The sequence below is a fragment of the Piliocolobus tephrosceles genome, chromosome 16, assembly GCF_002776525.5.
Source record: "Piliocolobus tephrosceles isolate RC106 chromosome 16, ASM277652v3, whole genome shotgun sequence".
Taxonomy (NCBI): Eukaryota; Metazoa; Chordata; class Mammalia; order Primates; family Cercopithecidae; genus Piliocolobus; species Piliocolobus tephrosceles.
In genome coordinates this window covers 16438188-16465193 of record NC_045449.1, presented here as the reverse complement: position 1 = coordinate 16465193, position 27006 = coordinate 16438188, and the positions used below count along the sequence as shown (strand labels likewise).

General features: G+C 40.3%; 1 protein-coding gene across 13 annotated transcripts in view; it reads right to left on the bottom strand.

Annotated features, from left to right (window-relative positions):
* Positions 1 to 27006, bottom strand: part of NCOR1 (nuclear receptor corepressor 1) — a 187565-nt gene that overhangs the window by 21062 nt on the left and 139497 nt on the right. For 9 of the 13 annotated variants that reach the window (XM_023192154.3, XM_023192159.3, XM_023192158.3 and 6 more), the window contains 13 exons: positions 25689 to 25829; positions 24464 to 24547; positions 23731 to 23987; positions 22483 to 22843; positions 20281 to 20508; positions 17856 to 18065; positions 17232 to 17381; positions 16427 to 16546; positions 12894 to 13059; positions 12194 to 12687; positions 9279 to 9407; positions 8377 to 8534; positions 7994 to 8217 (listed from right to left, as the gene is read on the bottom strand). In XM_023192154.3, the coding sequence (XP_023047922.1) occupies positions 7994 to 8217; positions 8377 to 8534; positions 9279 to 9407; positions 12194 to 12687; positions 12894 to 13059; positions 16427 to 16546; positions 17232 to 17381; positions 17856 to 18065; positions 20281 to 20508; positions 22483 to 22843; positions 23731 to 23987; positions 24464 to 24547; positions 25689 to 25829 (2722 nt within the window). The remainder of the gene's footprint in view (positions 1 to 7993; positions 8218 to 8376; positions 8535 to 9278; positions 9408 to 12193; positions 12688 to 12893; positions 13060 to 16426; positions 16547 to 17231; positions 17382 to 17855; positions 18066 to 20280; positions 20509 to 22482; positions 22844 to 23730; positions 23988 to 24463; positions 24548 to 25688; positions 25830 to 27006) is intronic. The other 4 variants (XM_023192166.3, XM_023192167.3, XM_023192156.3 and 1 more) reach the window with 2 other exon arrangements.

Sequence of the window (27006 nt, the reverse complement as noted above, 5' to 3'; positions counted from 1 at the left end):
TATTTTTATTTTTATTTTTGAGACAGGGTCTCCCTCTGTCACTCAGGCTAGAGTGTAGTAGTATGATCACTGCTTACTGCAGCCTCGACTTCTGGGCTCACATGATCCTCCCACCTCAGGCTCCCAAGCAGCTGGGGCTACAGGTGCATGCCATCATGCCTGGGCAATTTTATTTTTTAGTTTTTTTTGTGGAGATGGGGGTCTCACTATGTTGCTGCCCAGGCTGGTCTTGAACCCCTGGCCTCAAGCAATCCTCTCACCTTGGTCTCCCAAAGCACTGAGATTAAAGGTGTCGGCCACTGTGCCGGCTTGCCTATTTTATTTTAATTTTGTCCGTTTTGCCTTTACATAGCATACTTCAGCCTTTTATATTTTCTTTTTTAAAAATGAAGAAATTAGCACACATACCCTTACTTCTACCTCTCTTTCCTATGCAACCCTCAACTCTCAATATCTGTCAGCCATTTTTATGATTTATTGCCTCACATCCTTTTCTAGAACTGTAGAGAAACACCTCTGTGTTTTGCTTATAAAAATCACTCCATACAATTCTAATGGAAATGGAATAACCTGCTCCTGGAGTACATAATGAAATAAAGGCAGAAAGCAAGTTTTTTGAAACTAATGAGAACAAAGATACAACATACCAGAATCTCTGGGACACAGCTAAGGCAGTGTTGACAGGGAAATTTATAGCACTAAATATCCACATCAAAAAGAAAGATCTCAAGTTAACAAGCTAACATCACAACCAAGAGCAAACAAATCCCAAAGCTAGCAGAAGACAAGAAATCACCAAAACTGCCAGGTGCAGTGACTCACACCTGTAATCCCAGCACTTTGGGAGGTCGAGGCAGGCGGATCACCTGAGATCAGGAGTTTGAGATCAGCCTGACCAATGTGGAGAAACCCTGTCTCCACTAAAAAAATACAAAATTAATTGGGATGGTGGTACATGCTTGTAATCCCAGTTACTTGGGAGGCTGAGGCAGGAGAATTGCTTGAACCCGGGAGGCAGAGGTTGCAGTGAGCCAAGATCGTGCCATTGCACTCCAGCCTGGGCAACAAGAGCGAAACTCTGTCTCAAAAGAAAAAAAAAAGAAATAACCAAAACTGAAGCTGAACTGAAGGAGACTGGGACACAAAAAACCACTCAAAAGATCAACAAATTCAGGATCTGGTTTTTTTTTCTGTTTTTTTTTTTTGAGACAGAGTCTCGCTCGGTCGCCCAGGCTGGAGTGCACTGGCACGATCTCAGCTCACTGCAAGCTCTGCCTCCCTGGTTCACGCCATTCTCCTACCTCAGCCTCCCGAGTAGCTGGAACTACAGGCACCTGACAGCACACCTGGCTAATTTTTTTTTTTTTTTTTTAAGTAGAGACAGGGTTTCACCGCGTTAGCCTCTCGATCTCCTGGCCTCCTGATCCGCCCGCGTCGGCCTCCCAAAGTGCTGGGATTACAGGCATAAGCCACCATGCCCGGCTTCAGGATCTGGGTTTTAGAAAAAATTAATAAAACAGACCACTACTTAAGACTAATAGAGAAGATTCAAATAAACACAATCAGAAATGACAAGGGGAATATTACCACTGACCCCACAGAAACACAATCATTAGAATATTATGAACACCTTTATGCATATAACCTAGGAAATCTAGAAGAAATGGATAATTTTCTGGACACATACACCCTCCCAAAACTGAACCAGGAAAAAACTGATTCCCTGAACAGACCAATAACGTGCTCTGCAATTGAGTCAGTAATAAATAGCCTACCACCCAAAAAAAAAGCCCATGACCAGACACATTCACAGCTGAATTCTACCAGATGTACAAAAAGAGCTGGAGCTATTCCTGCTGAAAATATTCCAAACATTGAGAAAGGACTCCTCCCTATCTCATTCTATGAGGCCAGTATTGTGGGAAGTCAGGGACCCTGAACAGAGGGACCGGCTGAAGCCACGGCAGAGGAACATACATTGTGAAGATTTCATGGACATTTATTAGTTCCCCAAATTAGTACTTTTCTAATTTCTTACACCTGTCTTTATTGTAATCTCTGAACATAAATTGTGGCGATTTCATGGACACTTATCACTTCCCCAGTGAATATCCTTGTGATTTCCTATGCCTGTCTTTAATCTCTTAATCCCGTCTTCTTCTTTCTAAACTGAGGAGGATGAATGTTGCCTCAGGACCCTGTGATTGTGTCAACTGCACAAATTGTTTGTAGAGCATGTGTGTTTGAACAATATGAAATCTGGGCATCTTAAAAAAAGAACAGGATAACAGCGACGTTCAGGGAACAAGAGAGGAACTTTGAACTGGCCGCTGGTGAGCCGGACAGAACAGAGCTATATTTCTCCTCTTTCAAAAGCAAACAGGAGAAGTATCGCTGAATTCTTTTTCTCAGCAAGCAACATCCCTGAGAAAGAGAATGTGCCCTGAAGGTAGGCTTATACATGGCCCCTTTAGAAGCCTGCCATCTTTTGTCTTTTATGGTCGAAGCCGACGGGATGAAATAAGCCCCGGTCTCCTGTAGTGCTCCCAGGCTTATTAGGACGAGGAAAATTCCCGCCTAATAAATTGTGGTCAGACAGGTTATCTGCTCTCAAACCCTGTTTCCTGATAAGATGTAAACAATGCTATCACTGTTTCGGGCACAGTGCCCGAAACTTCATTAGCAATTTTAATTTCACCTCAGCAGGTGGTCATGTGATCTTGCCCTGCCTCCATTTGCTTTGTGATATTTTATTACTTTGTGAAGTATGTGATCTCTGTGACCCACACCCTATTCATGTACTCCCTCCCCTTTTGAAAATCGCTAATAAAAACTTGCTGGTTTTACAGCTCGGAGAACATCACGGATCCTGCCGCCATGTGATGTCTCCCCTGGACACCCAGCTTTAAATTTCTGTCTCTTGTGCTCTTTCCCTTTATTTCTCAACCCAGCCAAGACACTTCGGAAACAGAAAAGAACCCACATTAAACATCGGGAGCAGGTTCTCCTGATAGGCCAGCATCATCCTGATACCAAAACTTGGCAGAGACACAACAACAATAAAAAGAAAACTTCCAGCCAATATCCTTGATGAACATCAATGCAAAAATCCTCAACAAAATACTGGCAAACCAAATCCAGCAAAACACTAAACAGCTTATCCACCACAATCAAGTAGATTTTATCCCTGGGATGCAAGGTTAGTTCAATATACACAAATCTCAATAGATGCATAAAAGGCTTTCAATAAAATTTAATACCCTTTCATGTTAAAAACTCTCAGTAAACTAGGTATTGAAGGAACATACCTCAACATAATAAAAAGCCATATATGAAAACCCACAGCCAAATCATACTGAATGGGGAAAAGCTGGAAGCATTCCTCTTGAAAGCCAGCACAAGACAAGGATGCCCTCTGTCACCATTTTTATTCAACATCCTATTGGAAGTCCTGACCAGGGTGATCAGGCAAGAGAAAGAAAGAAAGGGCATCCAAATAGGAAGAAAAGAAGTCAAACTATCTCTGTTTGCAGAGGCATAACCACATATCTAGAAAACTCCATAGTCTTAGCCCCAAAGCTCCTTAAGCTGAAAAACAACTTCAGCAAAGTCTCAGGGTACATCAGTGTGCAAAAAAAAAAAAAAAAGAAAAATCACTAGCATTCCTATACACCAATGAGAGCCAAATAAGGAATGCAATTTGATTCACAACCACCACAAAAATAATAAAATACCTAGGAATACAGCTAACCAGGGAGGTGAAAGATCTCTACAAGGGGAACTACAAAACACTTCTCAAAGAAATAAAAGATGACATATACAAATGAAAAAACATCCCATGCTCATGGATAGAAGAATCAGTATCGTTAAAATGGCCATACTGCCCAATGCATATTACAGATTAAATGCTATTTCTATTAAACTACCAATGACATTCTTCACAGAACTAGAAAAAACTATTTTAAAATTCATATACATCCAAAAAAGAGCCTGAATAGCCAAGGCAATACTAAGCAAAAAGAACACAGCTGTAAGTGTCACACTACCTGACTTCAAATTATAATACAGGGCTACAGTAACCAAAACAGTATTGTACTGGTACAAAAATAAGATACACAGACGAATGGAACAGAACAGAGAACCCAGAAATAAGGCCTCACACCTACAAGTGTCACAAGTGTCTGATCTTCAACAAACCTAACAAAAACAAGCAATAAGGAAAGGATTCCCTATCAATAAATGGTGCTGGGATAACTGGCTATCACATGCAGAAGATTGAAACTGGGCCCTTTCTTTATGCCATACATTAAAATTAACCCAAGATAGATTAAAGACTCAAATGTGGGAAAAAAAAAAAAACTATAAAAACCTTGGAAGACAACCTAGGAAATGCCTTTCAGGACATCAGCAGGGACAAAGATTTCATAACAAAGACACCAAAAGCAACTGGAACAAAAGCAAAAATTGACAAGGGGGGTCTAACTAAAGACCTTCTGCACAGCAAAGGAAACTATCAACAGAGTGAACAGACAACCTACAGAACGGGAGAAAAATTTTGCCAACTATGCATCTGACAATGGTCTAATATCCAGCATGTATAAAGAGCTTAAACAAATACAAGAAAAAAACAACTCCACTAAAGAGGAGGCAAAGTGAGTGTGGTGGTGTGTGCCTGTAATCCCAGCTACTTGGGAGGCTGAGGTGGGAGAATCACCTGAGCCTGGGAGGGTTGAGGCTGCTGTGAGCTGAGACTGCACCACTGAAATCCAGCCTGGCCAAACAGAATGAGATAAAAAAAGAAAGAGTGGGCAAAGGACATGAACAGACACTCTTCAAAAGAAGACATACATGCAGCCAAGAAGCATATGAAAAAAAACTCAGTATCACTGATCATTAGAGAAGTGCAAATCAAGTCGGGTGCACTGGCTCATGCCTGTAATCCCACCACTTTGGGAAGCTGAGGCGGGTGGATCAACTGAGGTCAGGAGTTCGAGACCAGCCTGGCCAACATAGTGAAACCGTGTCTCTACTAAAAATACAAAAATTAACTGAGTATGGTGGCAGGAGCCTTGTAATCCTAGCTACTTGTGAGGCTGAGGCAGAAGAATCACTTGAACCTGGGAGGTGGAGGTTGCAGTGAGCTGAGATCGCACCACTGCACTCCAGCCTGGGCAACAGGGCAAGACTCTGTTCCAAAAAAAAGAGAGAGAGAGAGAGAAGTGCAAATCAAAACCACAATGAGCTACCATCTCACACCAGTCAGAATGGCTACTAAAAAGTGAAAAAATAACGGATCCTGGAAAGGTTGTGGAGAAAATGGAACACTTATACACTGTTGGTGGGAGTGTAAATTAGTTCAACCACTGTGGAAGGCACTGTGGAAATTCCTCAAACACCTAAATACACAACTACCAATCAACCCAACAATCCCATTACTGAATATATACCCAAAGAAAATACAAATCATTCTATTATAAAGACACATGCACGTGTATGTTCACTGTAGCACTACTGACAACAGCAAAGACATGGAATCAACCCAAGTGCCCATCAGTGATTGACTGGATAAAGACAATGTAGTACATATACATCATGGAATACTATGGAGCCATTAAAAAGAATGAGCTCCTGTCCCTTTCAGGGACATGGATGGAGCTGGAGGCCATTATCCTTAGCAAACTAACGCAAAACCAGAAAACCAAATACCACGTGTTCTCACTTATAAGTGGGAGCTAAATGGTGAGAACACACGGACACATGGAAGAAAACAACACACACTGGGGCCTATTGGAGGGTGGAGGGTGGGAGGAGGAGGCTCAGGAAAAAATAACTAATGGGTACCAGGCTTAATACCTGGGTGACAGAATAATCTTTACAACAAACCCCCACGACACAAGTTTACCTTAATAAACCTGCACATGTACTCCTGAACTTAAAATGAAAGTAAAATAAATAAATAACTAAAATGAAAACCAGTTGATTCTGTTTTCTAACACCACAGATTGTGTAAACATTTTCATCAGGAATGGACCATGGCAGTGCTATATAGTTTTCCATTTTTCTTGATAATTGCATTTCTTTTCTTTTTTTGGTTTTGTTTTGGCTAACAGGGAATAAATGTGCTTTCATCTTATCCTTAAGGCTATCCAGCTTCTTCTAACGACTAAATTATGCAGTTTAGGGGTTGGGGCAAGCAGGGATAAAAATTAAACAAAACTCGTTATACACTGATGATTACCAAAATTGGGTGATAGATTCCTAGAGGTGTATTATACTTGTTCTCTCTACTTTTGTATGTATTTGAAAACTTCCACAATAATTTTTTTTTTTTTTTTTTAAAAGAAGACCATCTAGTTTCTCATTTATATTCTTCTTTCTGCTCTTTGCTCACTTCGATGGGTTGGTAGGTAGGCTGGAGAATCACTTCTGCTACAAATTTCTCTTTTTTGGGCTCTGAGCCATGGCTTCCATTACTCTGGCTCATCTGTCCTCTATGTCTTCCAGGTATTTGCCAGAATCTTTGATCTGCCAATATCTCAGTCTTGTTCTCAGCATTCTTTTTTTTTTTTTTTTGAGACAGAGTCTCATTCTGTCACCCAGGCTGGAGTGCAATGGCATGATCTCAGGTTCAAGCGATTCTTCTGCCTCAGCCTTCTGAGTAGCTGGGATTACAGGCACCTGCCATCATACCTGGCTAAAAGTTTGTTTTTTTTTTTTTTTTTTGTATTTTTGTAGAGACAGGGTTTCACCATTTTGGCCAGGTTGGTCTTGAACTCCTGACCTCAGGTGATGCCCCCACCTTGGCTTCCCAAAGTGCTAGGATTGCAGGCATGAGCCACCATGCTCAGCCTTCTCAGCATTCTTAAATTTATTTCCCTTGTGCTTGTTAACTATAATTTAACATGTGCTAATATTTAGTCTACCACTTTGAAGCAAGAATCCTGCATCCATCTTATTTTAACCAAACACAGAATATCAGGTAAGAATATATGCTCTTTATCAGAGAGCCCTGGCATATAACATGTTTCCACTCATGGTGCCACTATTGGCTTCCCTTTCCTTTATTTAATGTCACCTTAAAATATATGTGTGTGTGTGTGTGTATATATATGTGTGTGTATAGATATACACTGACAGAAGTCTAAGGACTAGAATAAAATATAAATGCAGAAGCAAACAAACTATATATAGATAGATAGTTTTTTTTTTTTTTAAGTTTTTTTTGTACAGATGAGATCTCACTATGTTGTCCAGGCTGATCTCAAATTCCTGGGCTCAAGCAATCCTCCTACCTCAGCCTCCCAAAGTGCTGGCATTACAGGTATAAGCCACTGTGCCTGGTTGATTATCACCTTCTTAAACTTCTACTGATGCTGACCCAGTAGAAACCACTGAGACAGATAAATATGAGAGGTATTATTAGGAAGGACCACTGAAGTGTCCCTAAACCACTACCAAACTACACATTCTTTTTTTTTTTTTTGAGGCAGAGTCTCGCTCTGTCGCCCAGGCTGCAGTGCAGTGGTACGATCTGTGCTCACTGCAAGCTCCGCCTCCCGGGTTCCCGCCATTCTCCTGCCTCAGCCTCGCGAGTAGGTGGGACTACAGGCACCGCCACCACGCCCGGCTAATTTTTTGTATTTTTAGTAGAGACGGGGTTTCACCGTGTTAGCCAGGATGGTCTGGATCTCCTGACCTCATGATCCGCCCGCCTCAGCCTCCCAAAGTGCTACACATTCTTCTTAACTGTCTTTACAAACCAACCAACAGAATATAATCATCTTTTGAATATATATTAAAAAGACGTAGTACCAAATGCCAAGACAGTGGACATTCTAAGAATAATATTCAGGGGAACAAAGCTCATTTACACTTTCCAGGGATTAAAGGCAAATGAACTTTAGTTGTGAGAAACAGATTCCTTATCCTGTAGATATATTCCATTTGTTTTACTGTTGGGAAATTTATATATAATTTGGAATAAAGATCATACCTTCCCCTGGATTTGTCCACAAGATTTTCTGGAGAGACTCTTGAACCTGGTCTTTGATGATGGACAGACTGAGCCTGGGATTCTGGGCTGTAACGATTGGACGTTTTAGTCCTCACAGGTGTAGACACCAAAGCAGATGGTGAGTTCTGGAATGTAGAAGTAGGAGGCTGCTGGGGAGTCTGCGAGGAAACTTGATTTCTAGCAAAATCTTGTGTGATAATTTGCTGTGAATGAGAAAAGAAGGAAGTGGTAAAATTGAGTACTTGCAAAAAAAAAAAGTATTAAGAAATCTAGATATCTTTATTATAAATTTTTCTATATGAAATCTGCTTTCCCCACTATCAAAAAAGAAAATCAGCTAATAAGAATAATGAAAAACTTACACAGATGTGATCAGCAAGTGTGATCAGCCGATGGGTCCTGGGCACCTGCCCCATTCCCTCTGCCTGTGAGGAAGGGGGCAGCTGTTGTTGGGGAGACGGTGATTCCTGCTGTGGTCGATAGTGATGTAATGGTCCTTCATATTGTCTGGTAGCATCGTCTAGTAGAGAACACATAGATGTCTTACTCCAGGAATGTCTGTGCCTTTCACTCATTATCAAAGATTAAATATAATTCAGAAGAACACATGAAAGGATGTGGTACACAGCTCCAAACAAAAAACTTATCTTGGCCGGGCGCGGTGGCTCAAGCCTGTAACTGAGGCCAGGCTTTGGGAGGCCTGCACTCAGCACTTTGGGAGGCCGAGACGGGCGGATCACGAGGTCAGGAGTTCGAGACCATCCTGGCTAACACGGTGAAACCCCGTCTCTACTAAAAAAATACAAAAAAAACCTAGCCGGGCGAGGTGGCTGGTGCCTGTAGTCCCAGCTACTTGGGAGGCTGAGGCAGGAGAATGGCGTAAACCTGGGAGGCGGAGCTTGCAGTGAGCTGAGATCCGGCCACTGCACTCCATCCTGGGCGACAGAGCCAGACTCCCTCTCCAAAAAAAAAAAAAAAAAAAAAAACCTTATCTTAATTTTGGAAAAAAAAAATTATTCACTGACAGAAGTCTGAGGACTAGAACAAAATATAAATGCAGAAGCAAACAAAATTAATATAAACTATTTTCTGTATCATTAAAAAAATAAAAAAGAATCGATAGCTGTTTCTAAAGCAGGCTCATGTAAGATTACCCTAAAATAAACAAAACAAGTTAATTCTTACCATGGTCTAGACAGATAATTAGAAGCAAATGATAAATGCAAATATGAAAACATGTAAATGGTAGCTTAAGAAGACATACTTTCGGCTTGATTTGCCTTAACAACCTCTGGCTGATAGGTCTGCAGTTTTTCCTGGGGTGGCGCAGGTGAGCTGGCAGGACTTATCACTTCAATAGCATCGCTAGGTGTTTCATACCTGTGAGAAGATACTTTAAGAAAAGAAAATCTTATTTTAAAACTAATCCTGGGAAAAGTTTCTAAAGTCTAAGTTCTTCAAACCTATAGCATATTTTCAATTCTGATCAACCATGTTCAATGGTATTCCAGGTTAATGAGGGTTTTCTGAAGTTTTATGAACTTTAAGACGTTTTAGGCCAGGCACGGTGGCTCACACCTGTAATCCCAGCACTTTGGGAGGCCGAGGCAGGTGGGTCACCTGAGGTCGGGGGTTTGAGACCAGCCTGACCAACGTGGAGAAACCCTGTCTCTACTAAAAAAACACAAAATTAGTCAGGCGTGGTGGCTCATGCCTGTAATCCCAGCTACTCGGGAGGCTGAGGCAGGAGAATCGCTTGAACCCAGGAGGCAGAGGTTTTGGTGAGCTGAGATTGCACCATTGCACTCCATCCTGGGCAACAAGAGCGAAACTCCGTCTCAAAAAAAAAAAAGACACGTTTTAAAGCACAATAATAAATACTGGAATGAATGAGGCAGAACAGAGAACAGATTTATGATATTTTTCCTGGGAGCTGGAAAAGAAATCAGGGAAACATTTATGGAAAGAGGTTAATAAACAAATAAGGGAGTAGATCTCAATAACTGATTCCAATAATTCCAATTCCGTGGGACATTCTGTTCTTAGAAAAACGCTGAGGCTATAAAGCTGCTTCATTCACTACCATGATGATTTTAAAGCTATGGATTATATAACACTATATATAATGATTTTCTCAAATAATTGGAGTATTGCTAACAAAAGTTCCTCCAAATATTAATAATTTATTAGCACTGTGTTACATTGTGAAAATAACCAGAAATGGTAGAGAATGTCTGAAGGGAAGTATATTCCCAGAAAGGGAGGATGTCAACCAACTCTGGAGGATACCCACATCAAAAAGGACCTCCTCTAAGACGCAGTTCCCAAGTAAACAGAGGGGCTGTGCAGTGGGGCTAACAGGCAGCTTTTCACAGTCCTGCCATGGCCTCAGAGCTGACAGTTGGGAGCAGATGTAACCACCTGTTCAGGAACCTCTGAATTCAGAGGGCTCTTCACATCTACAAACTACACTATAGAATCTGAGAGCACTGTCAGAGCTCCAAAGGGTACATGGCCCTGGCTGGACACAGATGCAGCAGGTGGGAATGAACTCTGCTCCCTAGCCACCACCTGCAACTCTGGTACTCAAGAGTCCTTCCTATCCCCACCAGGTCATGGAAACGGCAGCTACCTGGGTGCTAGTACACTTAGGAGATTGGAAACTTGATAAATGGGACAGAAATGATCATTGAGAAACTAAAATAAATCACTATATTCTAAGAAGTTTACAGCAGTTTGTGACTTTTGTACCCACTGTTACTCATCACTGTTTATGTATTCAACATCCTAAATCTGCTTACAACTTCCAATATTCACTCAGTAGAAAGTCTGATTCCGAACTGTGTTCACATTGCTCTTGAAGCCTTAAGGGGCAAGACTATTGCAATGGACTTCACCTTCAGGGTGAGGGGGGCTCTCAAGAGTCAAACTGAAAGCCACACTGAAGAACTGTACATAGCCTTTGGACATCATGGAATTCACTGACCAGTGATGAAAATGATAACCACACACAGAGACATGGACACTCAGAAAAGATGAGCTTTCTATTTTCAAACCTTCCGAAAATCAAATTCCTACAGCAAGGTTTGGTTTGTGATGCAAATTGAAAAGAAATGTTTAATCCAATGATTAAGGAACCCATGTGCTATACCATTCAATAAGCCCAGGTGGGATCTCCCAGTGTGCTGGCGACTTCCCTTCAAAAGACCTATTCATACAACTACAGAATATCTCTTTCTCAGCGAGCAATTTTCTGCATGCAGAAAATCTATATTGCAGATTTTCCTAATCTCAGGCTAAAAGAAGTCTTTTGTCTACACAACACTACCCTCTCTCTCTAAAAGCCTCAGCAATGGGGCAGATATGACCTAAACAAATTATAATTAAGCTAGTGGATACTTAGAGATCAAAAGAACTGCACATTGTATTCTGGAGCATAAGAAATCATTATTTTTCATGATCTCTAACTCTACTGAATTTATTCAATGGATATAACAGAAAGATGACTATATATGATTAAATTACTTCCAGTATTAGCAGATGCTTATTTAAATACTTGCTTGTTCTTTCTACAATTCCACATAGAATTGAGGCAATAGTTTAAAACAAAATTTAAAAAGTAACTTTTCTAGCATTTTAATGCAGACCTGTGAATTTCAACAGATTTGCAGGCTAGCCATCACAATGACTAACCAGACCTGAACAAAATCCAACTTGCAAAAAAGATGCAATATAAATACCAATCACCAGTAATAGGTAGTCTCACTTTTAAAAATCTGCATCTTAGAAAAAGGATATTAGAGGCTTTGGGGTATTGGCATAAATATAGAACCATGTCCTAGCAAACGCTTCCTGAGAAATTATACCTCAGTAGCACAGAGCCTGGCGATATATCCACTACCTTTCAGATGCCTAAATATGTTAATAAGGTCTGCCTTCTACTTTCTAAATTTAATTACATAAATGATACAGTTTTCTTGTGGAAAATACATTGATAGGCTTATATGTAGGAAACTGGGATATTTAAATAATCATAAAAACAGCGGAAGATACATTTTTGCATTACATTTACTATCAAGCATTAGGATTTTTAAATACCACATAGTTCTACTTGACCTAAAGAATAAAGTAATTCTTTACTCAGACATGACATTGTGAAACTCAGATTGAGATACATACAGCTACTAGAAGAGTCTGAACTTTGAGAGCCACGTTCCCTCGCATCCTTGTCCGAGGCAATTTGCCGGGTGATGATCACGTCTATGAAGTTAGCTGCAGTAATGGTAGTCTTCCCTCGGGTCCTTAGCTCTTCCTCATATCTGGATTTTGGAGGAGGCCCTTTATCTTTCCCAGCCTCAGAATAAACTACTGAAGAATGAGGCTGGGGCTTGCCACTTGGAAAGGCTGAAGAAGTGTATAAACACTGAACAGATCTCTTCTCCACCTCCAGGGTTTTCTGCTCTAGCTGCTGCTGTTCACTAACTGCTGCTGACCTGCTTCTCAAATTTTCTTCTAACCTGGCAGCTTCATGCTTACTCTCTTTTGTTTTGGACACATCCATCTGGGGTGCAGAAGCTGCAGCATCCACAAGAGCAGCCAGGGCATCCGCAGCAGTGTTGTAACGGGAGGCTGGCAGGCCTTGGCTTATTGAAGGGCCCCCAGCAGGCAGTGGCCTGTAAATAAAACCAAATCACAGCTCTGTGAAGGGAAGACCATTTGCTGGGAATGTGGTGGGGAGATGGAAGGACAAACTGCAACAACAAAAAAACCTTTGTGGCATGGGCAGAAAAGCATGACTATACTTAGACTATTGCAGTCACAAATTTGAAAATGAATATACAAGAGACTTTTTTTGTCAAAATATGTACAAGAGACTGACATGATTCGTAGCTGAGCAGTTGGATCCAAAGGTGTGATTACACTGGTTCCATTGGTTCCTTGGAAAACACTGGGTCTCTGTTGCAACATGGTCTCCTGAGTTCTTACTGAAGGGGAAGGGGAGCGAACATATCCATGACTGCCAGGTCGGCCAGGCTGTTCTGAGCCTGCAGAGGTGAAAAGGAAAAAGAAAGAAAGACATAAGGAGGAAGCTACAGACAAAAGGAAGCAATGCTTATGGATTGTTTATTTCCTAATATACCTAAATAGAAAAAAGGAAAACAAGACAAGAAACTTGATAGTCTACTTTCTGGCCTTTCCAGAAATATGTTCTAAAAGTTTCCAAATAAAGATGCAATAAAACCGCAGCAGTAACTTGAAACAAAACGTCAGCCATCATTTACTGTCATTTCCATTTCTCTGATAAATTTCAATCTTGATCCCAGAAATAAAACAGCACCAACAAGAAGTACTACTACAAATCATATAAGTTCATCTTTCAGATTCTTCCTCAAACTCCAGTCTATACATGATTTCCAAAATCTAATCAGGTACAACTTTCTAAGCATCATAATGAAAATAATATACCACTGCTACACTAGGGTTTGAGACTGTTTCATTCAACCAGTTTGCCCTGCTTCATTTCTTCACTGTCCCCTTCACAGGTGACTCTTTCTCTCAGCAAGCTCTCTTCTGAAATGAAATCATTCACATTATCCTCCCACAAAAAACTTGGCTCTCACAATTATACTTCTACAATATTTGGTATGTTTTTATTCACTTAATTCTAACTCTCCCATAACAAAGTCAGAGCTTGGACTTGGTCAGAACTACCTCACGCAGAGGATTTTGAACTCTCAAATCCCTCCCCAATCACTTTCTTCTCGACCTTGTCTCATTCTGTGTCCTCACCCCAATCTTCTAACCTGCTCACTGGCTTCATAACAGCTAGCTGTTTTAGCACACACCCCTCTTCTCACACACACCATCAGCTCAGCCAGGCTTCTCAGCAGTTTTCTCCCTTCTAACCATTCATCAGCTTATATGAATATTTATTTTTTAATTAAATTTTAAAAATTTTAAGAGACAGTGTCACACTCTGTTACCCAGGGCACTCCACAGCTCACTGCAGCCTCAAACTCCTGGCTTCAAGGGATTGTCTCACTTCAGCCTCCTGAGAAGCTAGGACTACCGGTGCGCAGCACTGCTCCTGGTTAATTTATATATATATATTTTTTTAGAGACAGGGTATCACTACGTTGCTGAGGCTGGTCTTGAATTCCTGGCCTCAAGCAATCCTCCTGCCTCAGCCTCCTGAGTAGCTGGGATTGCAGGCATGAGCCACCATGCCCAGCTTACCTAAGTATTTCTATGGGATATATATTCCTAGATGTGAATTACTAGATGGAAGAGTATTTAAAATTTCTATCTCCACAGAGGCTACACCAATTTACACTGCCATTGCCAACATGAGTGTCTGTTTCTGCAGAAACTCCAACACAATATTTATCAACTTTCTTACATGTCTGATGCAGAGAAATGGTATCTTTGTGCCTTAAATATAAATTTTGTTCATCAGTAGGATCACAAATATTTTAAAAATCTAGTCGCTACCAAAGTTATGTATTATTTGTATGAGGGTTTCTTAATTAAATCAATATTCCATGTTTTATGCAATTAACATGGAATCAATATTACTGTTCTGCCTTACAATTCATTAAAGCACTTCCTGTAGTCAAATTCTTAGTGATTTTTATTGTACACAGATAAAGGTACATAGATAATCTTACTTTACATAGATTATACAAGGTCTTCTGGGTGACACAGTTATAGCTAAATGTGTTTGAGCTTTGTAACCACTGAATTATTTAACTCCTCAGAAATATTACTGGATCAAATACGATGACTATCTTTCCGGCTCCTTCCATATACTGCCATTCATATTGATTTCAAAGATTTGTTTCCTATGACAGTATCAATGTGACAACCTTCTGCCACTGTGCCCTTTGGTTCTGTACTTAACTCTCTGATACGTTTCTGCTTCCTTTTGCCCCGACCTAGATCAACTCTCCTGGTAATATCTAAAGACTGACCTACACTTCTTTTCACACGCTTGCCCCTTGGAAATCTCATTCAAGCCAGAGCTTCAGCTTTTGCAGGTGACTCCTAAATCAGTATCTCCAAGCTCCGTCTTTTCTTCTGAGTACCAGATCAGAGTATCTGACAATACGCACATGGTCAATGATTTGATTTAATTAAAAGAACTGAAAAGAGCAAGTATACCATGGATGAAAAAGATTCCCCATGGACACATGAGAGGCTGGGCATCCCAAATCCAAGTCAGAAATGCTCCGATATCCAAAACTTTTTAGGTGACATGACACTCAAAGTAAACACTCACTGGAACACTTCAAACTTCATTATTTTTGGATTAGGAATGTCCAACTGGCATAATGCCAATATTCCAAAATCTGAAAAAATCCTGGTTCCAAGCATTTGGGATATTCAACCTGGATGTCTAAAATCATTACATCTTTGCTTTTACTCATCATGCTCTATCTTTATTGCAGACTAATCTTGTTCCTCATCTCTTTCTCACTCCCCATATCTAGTTAAGTCTCTTTGAGTCTACAGTGATATTCTTCCCAGCAGTTCTCTCCTGGCCATTCCCAGTGTAAAGTATTCCAGACCACCATTAGGACGCATATGAACTACTGACAGTCTCACTGGCCTTCTGGGACCAGCCATACCCACTAATCCACCTATTCCATTCGTGCGTCAGTGTCCCTCTGATCATGTCACCTGCCTCCTGGACACAACATTTCATTGTAATTCAAGATGCTACACAAGGCCGGGCGCGGTGGCTCAAGCCTGTAATCCCAGCACTTTGGGAGGCCGAGACGGGCGGATCACGAGGTCAGGAGATCGAGACCCTCCTGGCTAACACGGTGAAACCCCGTCTCTACTAAAAATACAAAAAATTAGCCGGGCGAGGTGGTGGGCGCCTGTGGTCCCAGCCACTCAGGAGGCTGAGGCAGGAGAATGGCGTGAACCCAGGAGACGGAGGTTGCGGTGAGCTGAGATCCGGCCACTGCACTCCAGCCTGGGCAACAGAGCAAGACTCCGTCTCAAAAAAAAAAAAAAAAAAAAAGATGCTACACAAGCTGCTAACTGTATTTTCCATTCCTCCTCTAAACTCAAGCTCAAAAACACCTTCATATCTAGGAGTTTTTGCTACGGCTGTTCTTTCAGCCTTGAAAGCTCTGTGACCAATATCTTCAGGCCCAACCGCAGTCCACTGTTTGCACCAAACACAAATGATACCTTCATCATGAAAACATTTTTCCGTGTAAAATCCATGTTTCCACCACCTCAGCTGTTACAGCACTTTCACCTGTTTTTCACTTGGGGCCTGTAATAACGATGTCTTAGAATTTTTGTTTGCGTCAAACATTTTTGTGCGCAGCATTAAACACAGCGTACAAGACTGCTAAGATGTGTCCAGAGAATGGAAGAGCAGTGCCTTTCACTGACCTGGCCGCAGGTAGAGGTCGGAGGAAGCTGCAGCAATCCGTTCCCGCTCCCGCTCCCGCTCCTTCTCCCGCTCCCGTTCCCTCTCGGCGCTTGCAGCAGCTGCAAGGTGTGTTGGGTGTCCTGTAAAACATAAACCTGCAGCTTGAAGATAAAAATATCAACTGACTGAGTATATCAAACAATTCTGAAATTCTAATGACTGAAAATTTTTCAAAAAGCTTCAAATTTGGGATATAAGAAGCTTCTTTTGGCCAGGTGCAGTGGCTCACACCTATAATCCCAGCACTTCAGGAGGCCAAGGCAGGTGGATCACCGGAGGCCAGGAGTTTGAGACCAGCCTGGGCAACATAGTGAGACCCTGTCTCTACTAAAAACACACAAAAAATTAGCCAGGTGTGGTGGCGCGCACCTGTAATCCCAGCTACTCCAGAGGCTGAGGCATGAGAATCTCTTGAACCCGGGAGATGGAGGTTGCAGTGAGCTGAGATCACACCACTGCACTCCAGCCTGGGCAACAGAGCCAGACTCTGTCTCCAAAACAAACAAACAAACAAAAAAAAAAAACAAGAAAAGAGAAAAAGGAGTTTGTTTTATTAAGAGTCCTGGATAAGAACTGAAGCATAACATAAGCTTTTAAGGCATTTCTAAGGTATCTAGTGACAGTTGGCACATAAGAACTACTATTAAATGTTAAAAGAAAAGAAACCAAATGAGGGAAAATTGCCCAAAATACCTTAAAAGGCTATGTTGTAAAAGCATAAACACAATGGTTCTATTAGAGAGGTGTGTGACTGTAGAATCTTACCTGGAGACATGGAAGCAGAGTTGTATGGCCTGGGAGGGAAAGTAATCTGCGTACCAGGAATATAAGTGATTCTGTCCATGGGAGGAGTGCTTGTTCCCCCTGGATGAGGCACTAAAATTGTTGGAGGCATATTGGTCAGGTCAATGATTCCTATCCAAAAGACAAATATAATTTATGTTAAGTGTTATTCTAAAGGTACAGAACCATACATGACTTTTGGATTTTGTCTATCTCTGTGAATCAAGGACAATTTGTATGTAATATAAATAAAAATGTTTACTATCATCATTACTTTTTAAAACATTCTTTAACTCTAAAGAAGGATATTAAAGACTGTACTTCATATCAGTAACCTCAAAGTATGGGGAGATTAAAGAGAGAAATTTGTAAAACATGGATTACAAATACTCAGCACAAGGATTTGGTTTAACTAAACCAAAATTTCGGTATTCACCAAAACACCTTCTCTCGATGTATGTCTCTGGGCTAAAAAGTCTATGGGAGGATACAGTGTTCTTTTCTTTCTTTCTTTCCATCATTCATTCAACAAGTATTTATTGAGTACCTAAGAAACGCTGGGTAAACATAAATATTCTATGAATTCTGAAATGCAAAGACACACACCTCTCGTTGCTGGGTACGGAAGACCCAGTGGCTGCTCTCTTGGGGAGAGTCCTCTGGCCACATCTGGACGCAAGTTCACTTGCATCTGTTGTGAGGTAATGTAATCATTTAAGATTGTCTGTCTTGTGTTCTCCATTGCGTAAAGCTGATACTGACTTGGGTAACCTGGAGTTGGTGAAAGCTGTCTCTGAAACAGGTAAGCAGCCGCTGCTGATTGAGAGAATGAAAGAAAGGCACTGAGTTTTGTCCTGGCTGAAATGCATTTGCTAAACACCATCTACAAAAGAGTAGAGAAAAATCATGTGCTGAGCTAGTGCACATGGAACTTAGTTATAAGGATTAAGGTGGATTTATTTTAGACCTTGATATATTAGCAGTATCACTTCTAATTCATTCTAATGTTTGAGAAGTAATGGAAAAAGGGGAAGGATAACAGTAGCTAAAAACTTCTCAAGTACTTTTACTTTCAATCTTTGATATGTAACTTTATTATATTTTTACCTGCCATCTGCAAGAGTTGTGTTTGAAAACAGAATTGTTTTTACAGTACTGATCATCCAACACAACCAACAGAAATGTATAGGAAAACACTTTGTGGCAATCAGTAACTTCACTCTCCAGGGGGTGACAATGATTATAGACTATAAGCATTCAATTAGCCCATGTGTTTGGAGCAGACTGGCAAACTTTTGACATAAAGGGCCAAATGGTAAATGTATTTTAGGCTTTGTGGGCCTTTTCGCATCTGTCACAGCTACTCAACTCTGACACTGTAGCACAAAAAGAGCTACAGAAAAAAAGAATAAATGGTGTCGCTGTGTCCTAATAAAACTTTATTCACAAACACAAGAGTCAACAGGATTTGGCTAAAAAGCTGTAGTTTTTCGCAACCCCTAGGTGACAGATTGACACAAGACACATGACATGAGGAAGGGGTAAGGTGTGGTAAAAAGTAGAAGATAATGTCTCTCTCCTCGAAACATTATAATCCAGCTCAGGCTCAAAAACAAGTGAAACCATTACAAAATGAAGACTATGATAAACACTAAATAGAAACTAGAAACATTCCATTTTGTCTGAGAACCACAGTGACCTATTTTATATGTATATGTTCTCCCTAGAAAAACAAATAACATGTTTTCTGGAATATTTGCTTCCCCGTCACCTAGAAGCTAGGTAAGTCTGTCAGCTGACACGATCTGGGACACAGTGCCCTAAGTAATAGGTATTGGGCTCCTCTGAAACAATGTTGTCAAATGACACATAATTTGATGACATTTACTCAGCTTTTAGATAAAACATTTCCCACAGGTACTTTGCTATTATGAAATATAAATAACCCTTAGAATTCTTACTTTTAAAATTTAGCATACTGATAATGAAAAATTCTTCCCTAAGGACCAAAGTGAGGCACAAGTATTCTGTGTTCTAATTTGCACCTGAAGGATATAAGTAATAAGCAAAGCAAAGAGTTTAGGCCAGAGAAGAGGTCTGAGCAGAAAACACATGTGTGACTGGGCTCAGCCAATAGCGGCAAGGAAGAGCAAGGACTGCACCCTGGGAGGACAATGTGCAGCCTCTGGTCCTGCAGATTATAACAGCCCAGCCGAGCCTCTCTGTACCAACCAATGGGACTGCTCCCCTCCCCTCCCTGTGTAAAACACAGTGCCCTCTGCCCAGCACAGACTGCTCTCTAGAAACCTGCACATGTCTGCACCTATCAGATTCTGTCTACGAATGTCAGTGGTGTTCTAAAGTTTCTTCCAGCTGTACTTATTACTAGAATTATGTACCTTAATGACATAATTTGTAAATCAAAGAAGAATGAAGAGTGGTTTCTCTGAAAACTAAGTTAATAGCTTTGGAAAGACTTGACACAGAAGTTGAATCAGGTGTGGACCCGACAACTTTAAAAGGCTGGAAAAAAATCTAGAAGGATTCTGTATTTAGATTGCCTGGAAGTGTCTTTACTTGGAAATTCTAGCTTTACTTAAAAAAAGAAAAACCTGGAAATGTGAATTTCTTTTATATAAGACAGTGAGCTTTAATCAATCGTTTATGAAAAAGCCTTGGCCTTAGAGCACTGGTAAATGAACATTTATGCCGTTAAGTTAACATGTTTAAGGTATGCCCCTGTCATTTTAAAATAATTATTCACATTAACCCACATTTTCAATTAGCTTCACCAAGTGCCATAAGAGGGCATTTCATATACTATTATTTTTAGTTCTTTACTGGGTGCTGATAAGATTTTATTTCTTGATCTGGGTGCTGGTAACATGGGGGAATTTAGTTTGTGAAAATTCACTGAGCTGTACATTAATGGTACTTGCAATTGTACTATATTGTACAACAACAGAAAGCTGAAAAGGCATACAGGTGGCATATTTATTTGCCATAAATTATCACTATATTTCGTGTTTACCAGGATCTAAAGCCCTGTGAAAAGGCATGGCTGGATCCAAGTGCGTGGGCAGGTGGCTCCGATAAACCTCGCCTGCAGCGCTGCCTCTGTGATGGGGATCAAACGGACTGTGGCTCACGACAGGGTCCACCCCAGGCACTGGAGACTTCGCTGGGATACTTTCCCTCTGCGTAGGGGTCAGTGTCGACTTCCTTTCATGATTGGTAGACTTGTTAGAAGAAATTGTAACTGGAAAAAAACAGCCAATGCCACAAGTTCTTAAGAAACTTGCAAAGTATGATAATATTTGTCCATTTCTCAACCATTCAAGTACAGACTATATTCATGTATTTGGATCTTCTCTTTTCCCTCAGCATTTAACATTCAATACTGCAAAATATGAAAATGCAAACAACTAGTAGAAACTGAGATTTGGAGAGTACTGTCACCTTTTGGATCACAGCACCAGTATTTTACCACCTTATGTAACATTAAAAATAAAATTCAATACTCTTCTTTAAATATCTTTATGAATGATTGTTTTTTGTATGACTTTAACATTCTAAATTCTTTTGTCCCCACATGTAGTAAACTTCAGTTTTCTCTCATTGCCTGTGTTATGCAACTTCCTTACTGCCCATTAATCACGAATTTCACTAATTTTTTCCTTGCTCTGTTCTTCCACAATGACTTTCTCATTACTTCACCAACATCTATCTCCTCCCTACTCCAGCCTCTCCTCTTTTAAATGATGTTATTCAGAGTGTTCAGACTGTCCCACCAATAACTATATATTCAAACACTTATTAGCCATCACCCTCAATTTTTTTTTTTGAGATGGATCTCGCTCTGTCACCCAGGCTGGAGTGCAGTGGCGTGATCTCGGCTCACTGCAGTCTCTACCTCCTGGGTTCAAGCAATTCTCCTGCCTCAGCCTCCCAAGTAACTGGGACTACAGGAGCACGCTACCATGCCGGGCTAAGTTTTTTTGTATTTTTAGTAGAGACGGGGTTTTACCACGGCCTCCCAAAGTGCTGGGATTACAGGTGTGAGCCACCGCACCCAGCCACCCTCAATTTTTTTAACTGTGGTGAAATATACATAACATAAAATTTACAATTTTAGCCATTTTAAAGGGTACAATTCACAGTGGCATTAAGTGCAAGCATGATGGTTGTGTAACCATTACATCTAATTACTAATATTTTGAAACTATAAACTACCACAAACAAATCTGCCTGCCCAAAGAAAGAAATCACACTGGTTTGTCACATCCCCTTCCAAGTCCCAATGTGCTCAAACATGTAGTGCCCTTCCCTCTGCAGGGCAACTCTCCATCAGAACTAAAGCTACAAGCATTTGGACTCACCCCCCATCCCTAACAAGGACTTCCCCTTCCCCTCACTCTATGCTCTGCCTCTCACACCTGCCAAAACACTCTTCTACAGCTCACAATGCCCAGCCCAGGATGTAGCATGTGAGCCATCAATAAATTTGTATTATAATAAAAAATGGTAGGTGGATGCATTTTTAAGGGCCTCAGGTTGATTCAGGGACCACTTGGTAAAAATCACTTCTCAACTGATGTAGCTGCCAGCAGCATGGGGTTACAGTGATAACAATGATAACGACAGTAACACCAACAGTTTAATTCACATTTATTGAGCCCTTCGTAAATACTCAGCACCATTCTAAGTTCTTTACATGTACTACCTTATTTGATCTTCGTAATAATCCAGAGAGGTGAGTCTTAATGTTACATTATGATTTTACAGATCAGGAAACTAAGCTACAAAAAAGCTAAGTAACTCATCTGAGTTTATGCAGTAAGAATGTTAATTCAAGCTTATGCAGTCTTGTTCCAGAGGCTACTTTCAGCTTTCACACCACATTGCCACTGAAGGGACAATGTGAAAACTGATTTCCAGAAAACCTTATGCAATTGGCCGAAAATCCACTCTAAAAATATACGTACTCTGCAGCATTTCTGGACTGTGTCGTAATCTGCACTTGATTTAAATATTAGGTATTTTACTTAAATTATGCCTACTTTTAAATTAGTAGCCTTCCATACTTCTAGAATCAAGCATGACCTGCAGATCTTGGGATACTCTAAAGCTAACAATTTGATATTTACTACTTGACAAAGGTTTTTCTGTTTTGTTTTGTTTTGTTTTTTTAATGCAATAAAAAGGATCAGACCAAGCAACAAAAGTAACATACCATCAGAAGTTCTGTTCATCATGGGTGAGCCTCTGGACATGGTGTTTTGATAACTCACAGGGGTCCTCCGTGCACTGGTGTCATCGTAAATCCCAGGGCTCAGTTGTGCTTTGGGAGCTTCATGCAGTGTGGACCTAAGAACGGAGGGGCCAGAGCTTACCACTGACGTGTGCCGGGAACGCACGGGTTCGCCTGCTTTCACATCCTCATATTTTCCCCGTTCTACAACTTTTATGTTCTCTGGCACAATTTCCAGCGGAGGCATTCCACGGGATAGTTTGCTAGGCCCCGTGATTAAGGATTTGACATTGTGTTTGATGGCAGATTGACCTGAGTTGTTGTCAAATTTTATTGGTGTGCCCTAAAGGGAAAGACACAAACATTACAGGTGGCAAAGTCATCTGGCTACTTTTCTATCTCAGGTCTATGTCTGGCCCATGGCAGTTACAGTTCACTGTGGTGACCTTTTTTTTGTCTGTTGGGCATCTCAATTGCAACCCCACTGATCCCAAGCTGCATACTTTCCCACATTCCACACTCCATGCTATGGACACAAGAAAACTTGATGATAAGAAGTACGCAAGGCCTGGCGCCATGGCTCACACCTATAATCCCAGCACTTTGGGAGGCTGAAGTGGGCATATCACCTGAGGTCGGGAGGTCGAGACCAGTCTGACCAACATGGTGAAACCCCATCTCTACTAAAAATACAAAATTAGCCGGGCGTGGTGGCGGGCACCTATAATCTCAGCTACCTGGGAGGCTGGGGCAGGAGAATCGCTTGAACCCGGGAGGGAGAGGTTGCAGTGAGCCAAGATAGTGCCATTACACAAAGGCCAAGTGCGGTGGCTCACGCCTGTGATCGCAGCACTTTGAGATGCTGAGGTGGGCAGATCACTTGAGCTCAGGAGTTCAAGACCAGCCTTGGCAACATGGCAAAGCCCTGTCTCTACAAAAATACAAAAATTCTGGGTGTGGTGGTACATGCCTGTAGTCCTAGCTACTTGGAAGGCTGAGGTGGGAGGACTGCTTGAGCCCAGGATGTTAAGGCTATAGTGAGCTATGATCATACCACTGCACTCCAGCCTGGTCCACAGAGCCAAAAAAAAAAAAAAAAGGTACAGGAAACTTTCACATTTACTTCCAAGAGGTCTGACATCATAAGAACCACTTACAATTATTAAGTCACACTTCTTAAAATGTTCCATAAATATCAGTTATTGACAAAAAGAGCCAAAACTTAGTTACCTGGGAAATGGAACCCTCAATTATCGGCCTTGTGCTCTGGACCACTTCTGGAGTTTTCCGACTTTCCTGAGTTAAAATATCTTGCCTTGGAATCTCATGAATGGAACGCCCCATTTCTTTGATGGTGGTGATGCCATCATATGGTTTTCCTTTGGTAATGGCACCCTCAAACGCTCGTATGGGAGGACTTTCCCTTTTAATTTGTTTGGGATATTTCAGGCCATCTTCAAAGCTTTCAGTTGTTGCTCTTGGTGTCCCTTGAAAAAGAGTTCAGGAAACATTAAAATAAAGCTGATGGTTGCACAACAATGCCATGGAACTGTGCATTTAAAAATGGTTAAAATGGTAAATTTTGTTACACATATTTTAACATAATTTAAAATAATGCCTTGACATCTTGTAGTTTCTAATTAATTTTCAATTTACAGTAGATCCTTTAATCAGTATTCATCAATCATTTCTTTAGGGTTGCTCGAGATATAATATTAATGCATCATTCATAATAGTCACAGAATGGTTCTTGCATAATAAAGATATCTCTATATTAAAAGACTAAGCAACTATCATCTTCCAATAAATTATGTAGCTCAGAGGCAGAAAAGTAATAACCAAGACTTTAATATTTCAAAAGGGAAAATATCTTGAAAAGCAGAAATACACTGTAAATTAATGTAAAACTATTTTGCCAGGAAGGCAATTATAAATAAAAATGCAAAACAAGCAGAAAGTTTACCCTGCATTATGGAGCCAGACAATACAGTCCTTTCTTTGAGGTCAGAATGAGGACTCCCCCTGGGTAATGCTCGGCATATCAGCCCTTCCAAAACAAGAAAGCAATCAATTATTCAACATAATGTGTATGTCAACTAACATATACTGAATGCTGTTCTTAAAGTATATGTTTTTGATAAATGCTATATGAAGGAAGGAATGTCATTTAAGTTTGTGAACTTTCCAGAAGTACCTAATACAACATCACACAGTCCTTTGTAAATATTTTCCTAAACAAAAAATGGCCACCAAAGGCATCTAATGAAAGGTTAAAAAGGAAAGATACCTTCAAATTAAATCTAAAATCCCAACACTTCTTTATCAAGAGGAAAGAAGATACAGGATTGGAAACCATTGCTAGTTTTGAAATATACTTGTAATAAAGGGAAAACGGGAAATACGGATACCATAAAAATAGGGAAAATGTATTAAATGAAGCATGCAAATTGAAACGAAAGAGTTGTAAATAACCTCCTAAGAAGTTTCACATTATTGTTGCTAATAAATATAAATCAAGGGTTAGAAATAACCACACACATTTACAGTAAAAGTGTGTGTGTTTTTTTAACAGAGAAAAATACAGCTCTTAGAGAATTACACAGGACTTACCCTGCTTTTAGTATTTCATCTAGCTTAAAATTGGTTGAGGCAGGTTAACATTTAAACAAAGTGGGCCATTAACAGAACAAAATCCTACTGATCGTGTACTGAAGGCATATCACATGAGCAGCACCAGTTCAGACGCCTGCCTCCAACCCTCACACAGTGTTAGGTACGATCCCTTACTTTACAGAGGAAGAAACAGGCTCAGAGGAATTCACCAGGGAAGGGTGAAACTGAAATTTAAATTCATGTCTTTACCCATTACACCGCTTTATCCGTCTCACAATTCAAAAAGAAGTTCTCATAACAAATTTTACCTTTTTTAACTCACTTAGCTGAAACAGGAATAATCTGGAAATTGTAACAGCATTCAAATATGAACATTCTAATAGTAACCTATGACCAATTATGCTTAATTTTTACCTCCTTCCATTGTTATGTGCCACTTTATGTATATACAAAGTTAATATAAATGTACATTTCAGGTGGAAATGATAAAAACTGCATACAACTTAATTCAACAATGCAAACTTACTATATAAAATTACATGTATCAAAATAACATTCTGAAAACAGTGCTTTACCCTCTAACGGTGCTGATACAGGAGACTCCCTCATTGACATCCCTTGCTTTATATTTCCTTCCACTGATTCATAGCTTCTCTTTAAACTGATTTCATGAGCTGTTCTTGGACTCCTAGTCCCTTCTCGGGCATTCTTAATATCTACAAAATACACAAAGAAGACTTGCTCAGACAGAGCACATGGTATACAATGTACAGTAAATAGGTTAATTTCATAGTCTATCTTATAAAAATAATAATATAAAACCTTGTCTTAACCTACAATAAAATCTGTGTGGATGATTCATAAAAATATTTTCATTCATTCAAATACGTTTATTGATGCCTACTGTGTGCTAGGCATAAGCTAGGCTTGCAGATAAGATTAACAAATTAAGTCCCTTTCTGCATGAAACATACCCAATAGTAGTAGGTACAGATTATGTTGTGCAATAAGCTATGAAAGGAGAAGTATGATGTGCTATGAAAATGCTAGGAGAGAAACCTAACACCTCCAGGTTCAGATAAGCCAGCTTAGAGGAAGCAATGTGTAAGCTGAGAATGAAGGATGAATAAGAGCTGTTCAAGTCAAAGGTAATAGGAGGAGAAAGTACCGGCAGAATGAACAGTGAACACAAAGACCCCAAGGTGAGACAGAGAATGGTACATTAAAAGAACATAAGCTTGGTAACTGGCTAATGTGTAGAGTGGAGTTGGGAGGAAGAGTGTAGGGGAGGTAAACATAGAAGTGAGAAAGGAAAAATCTGAAGAGTTATGCTGGAAGCAGCTCCTGGAGGGGTGATAAAGCTAAGGTAGGGGCTTGCAGTTATCTCAAGGGTGATGGAAAAATCAATCAAGGAGTGATGTGGTACACACTTTGAATATGGGTGAGACTGAAGGTAGGGAGATGAGTTAGGTGGCTGCTGGGTTAAAGATGATGGTAAGAGTGGTGAATACAGAGTAATGGATGGATTCTAGACACTTTAGGAAAATGAACAGAAATGGCTTAGTGATTTGGTGGATGTGGTGTGTAGACTTCTGGTTTGGACAACGTACATTAATTATTAATTTCTTAACCCCAAAAACAAAATGTTAATCAAAATATGCCAGACATGTAAAGCAGAGGGAAATAATAATGCTATCAAGCATTTTACAGCATTTGGCACTATGTACACACATGCTTTATTTCTTTGTATTGGAAGAGAAAAAGCATAGCTAATGACTACTCCAAGGTCACAGAGTCAGGTGCAAATAAGAACTCAAACTCAGTCAAAACTTTGGCTAATATTTCTATCACATTTGAGTCATTCTTATAAAATACTACTACTGAGAAAATATA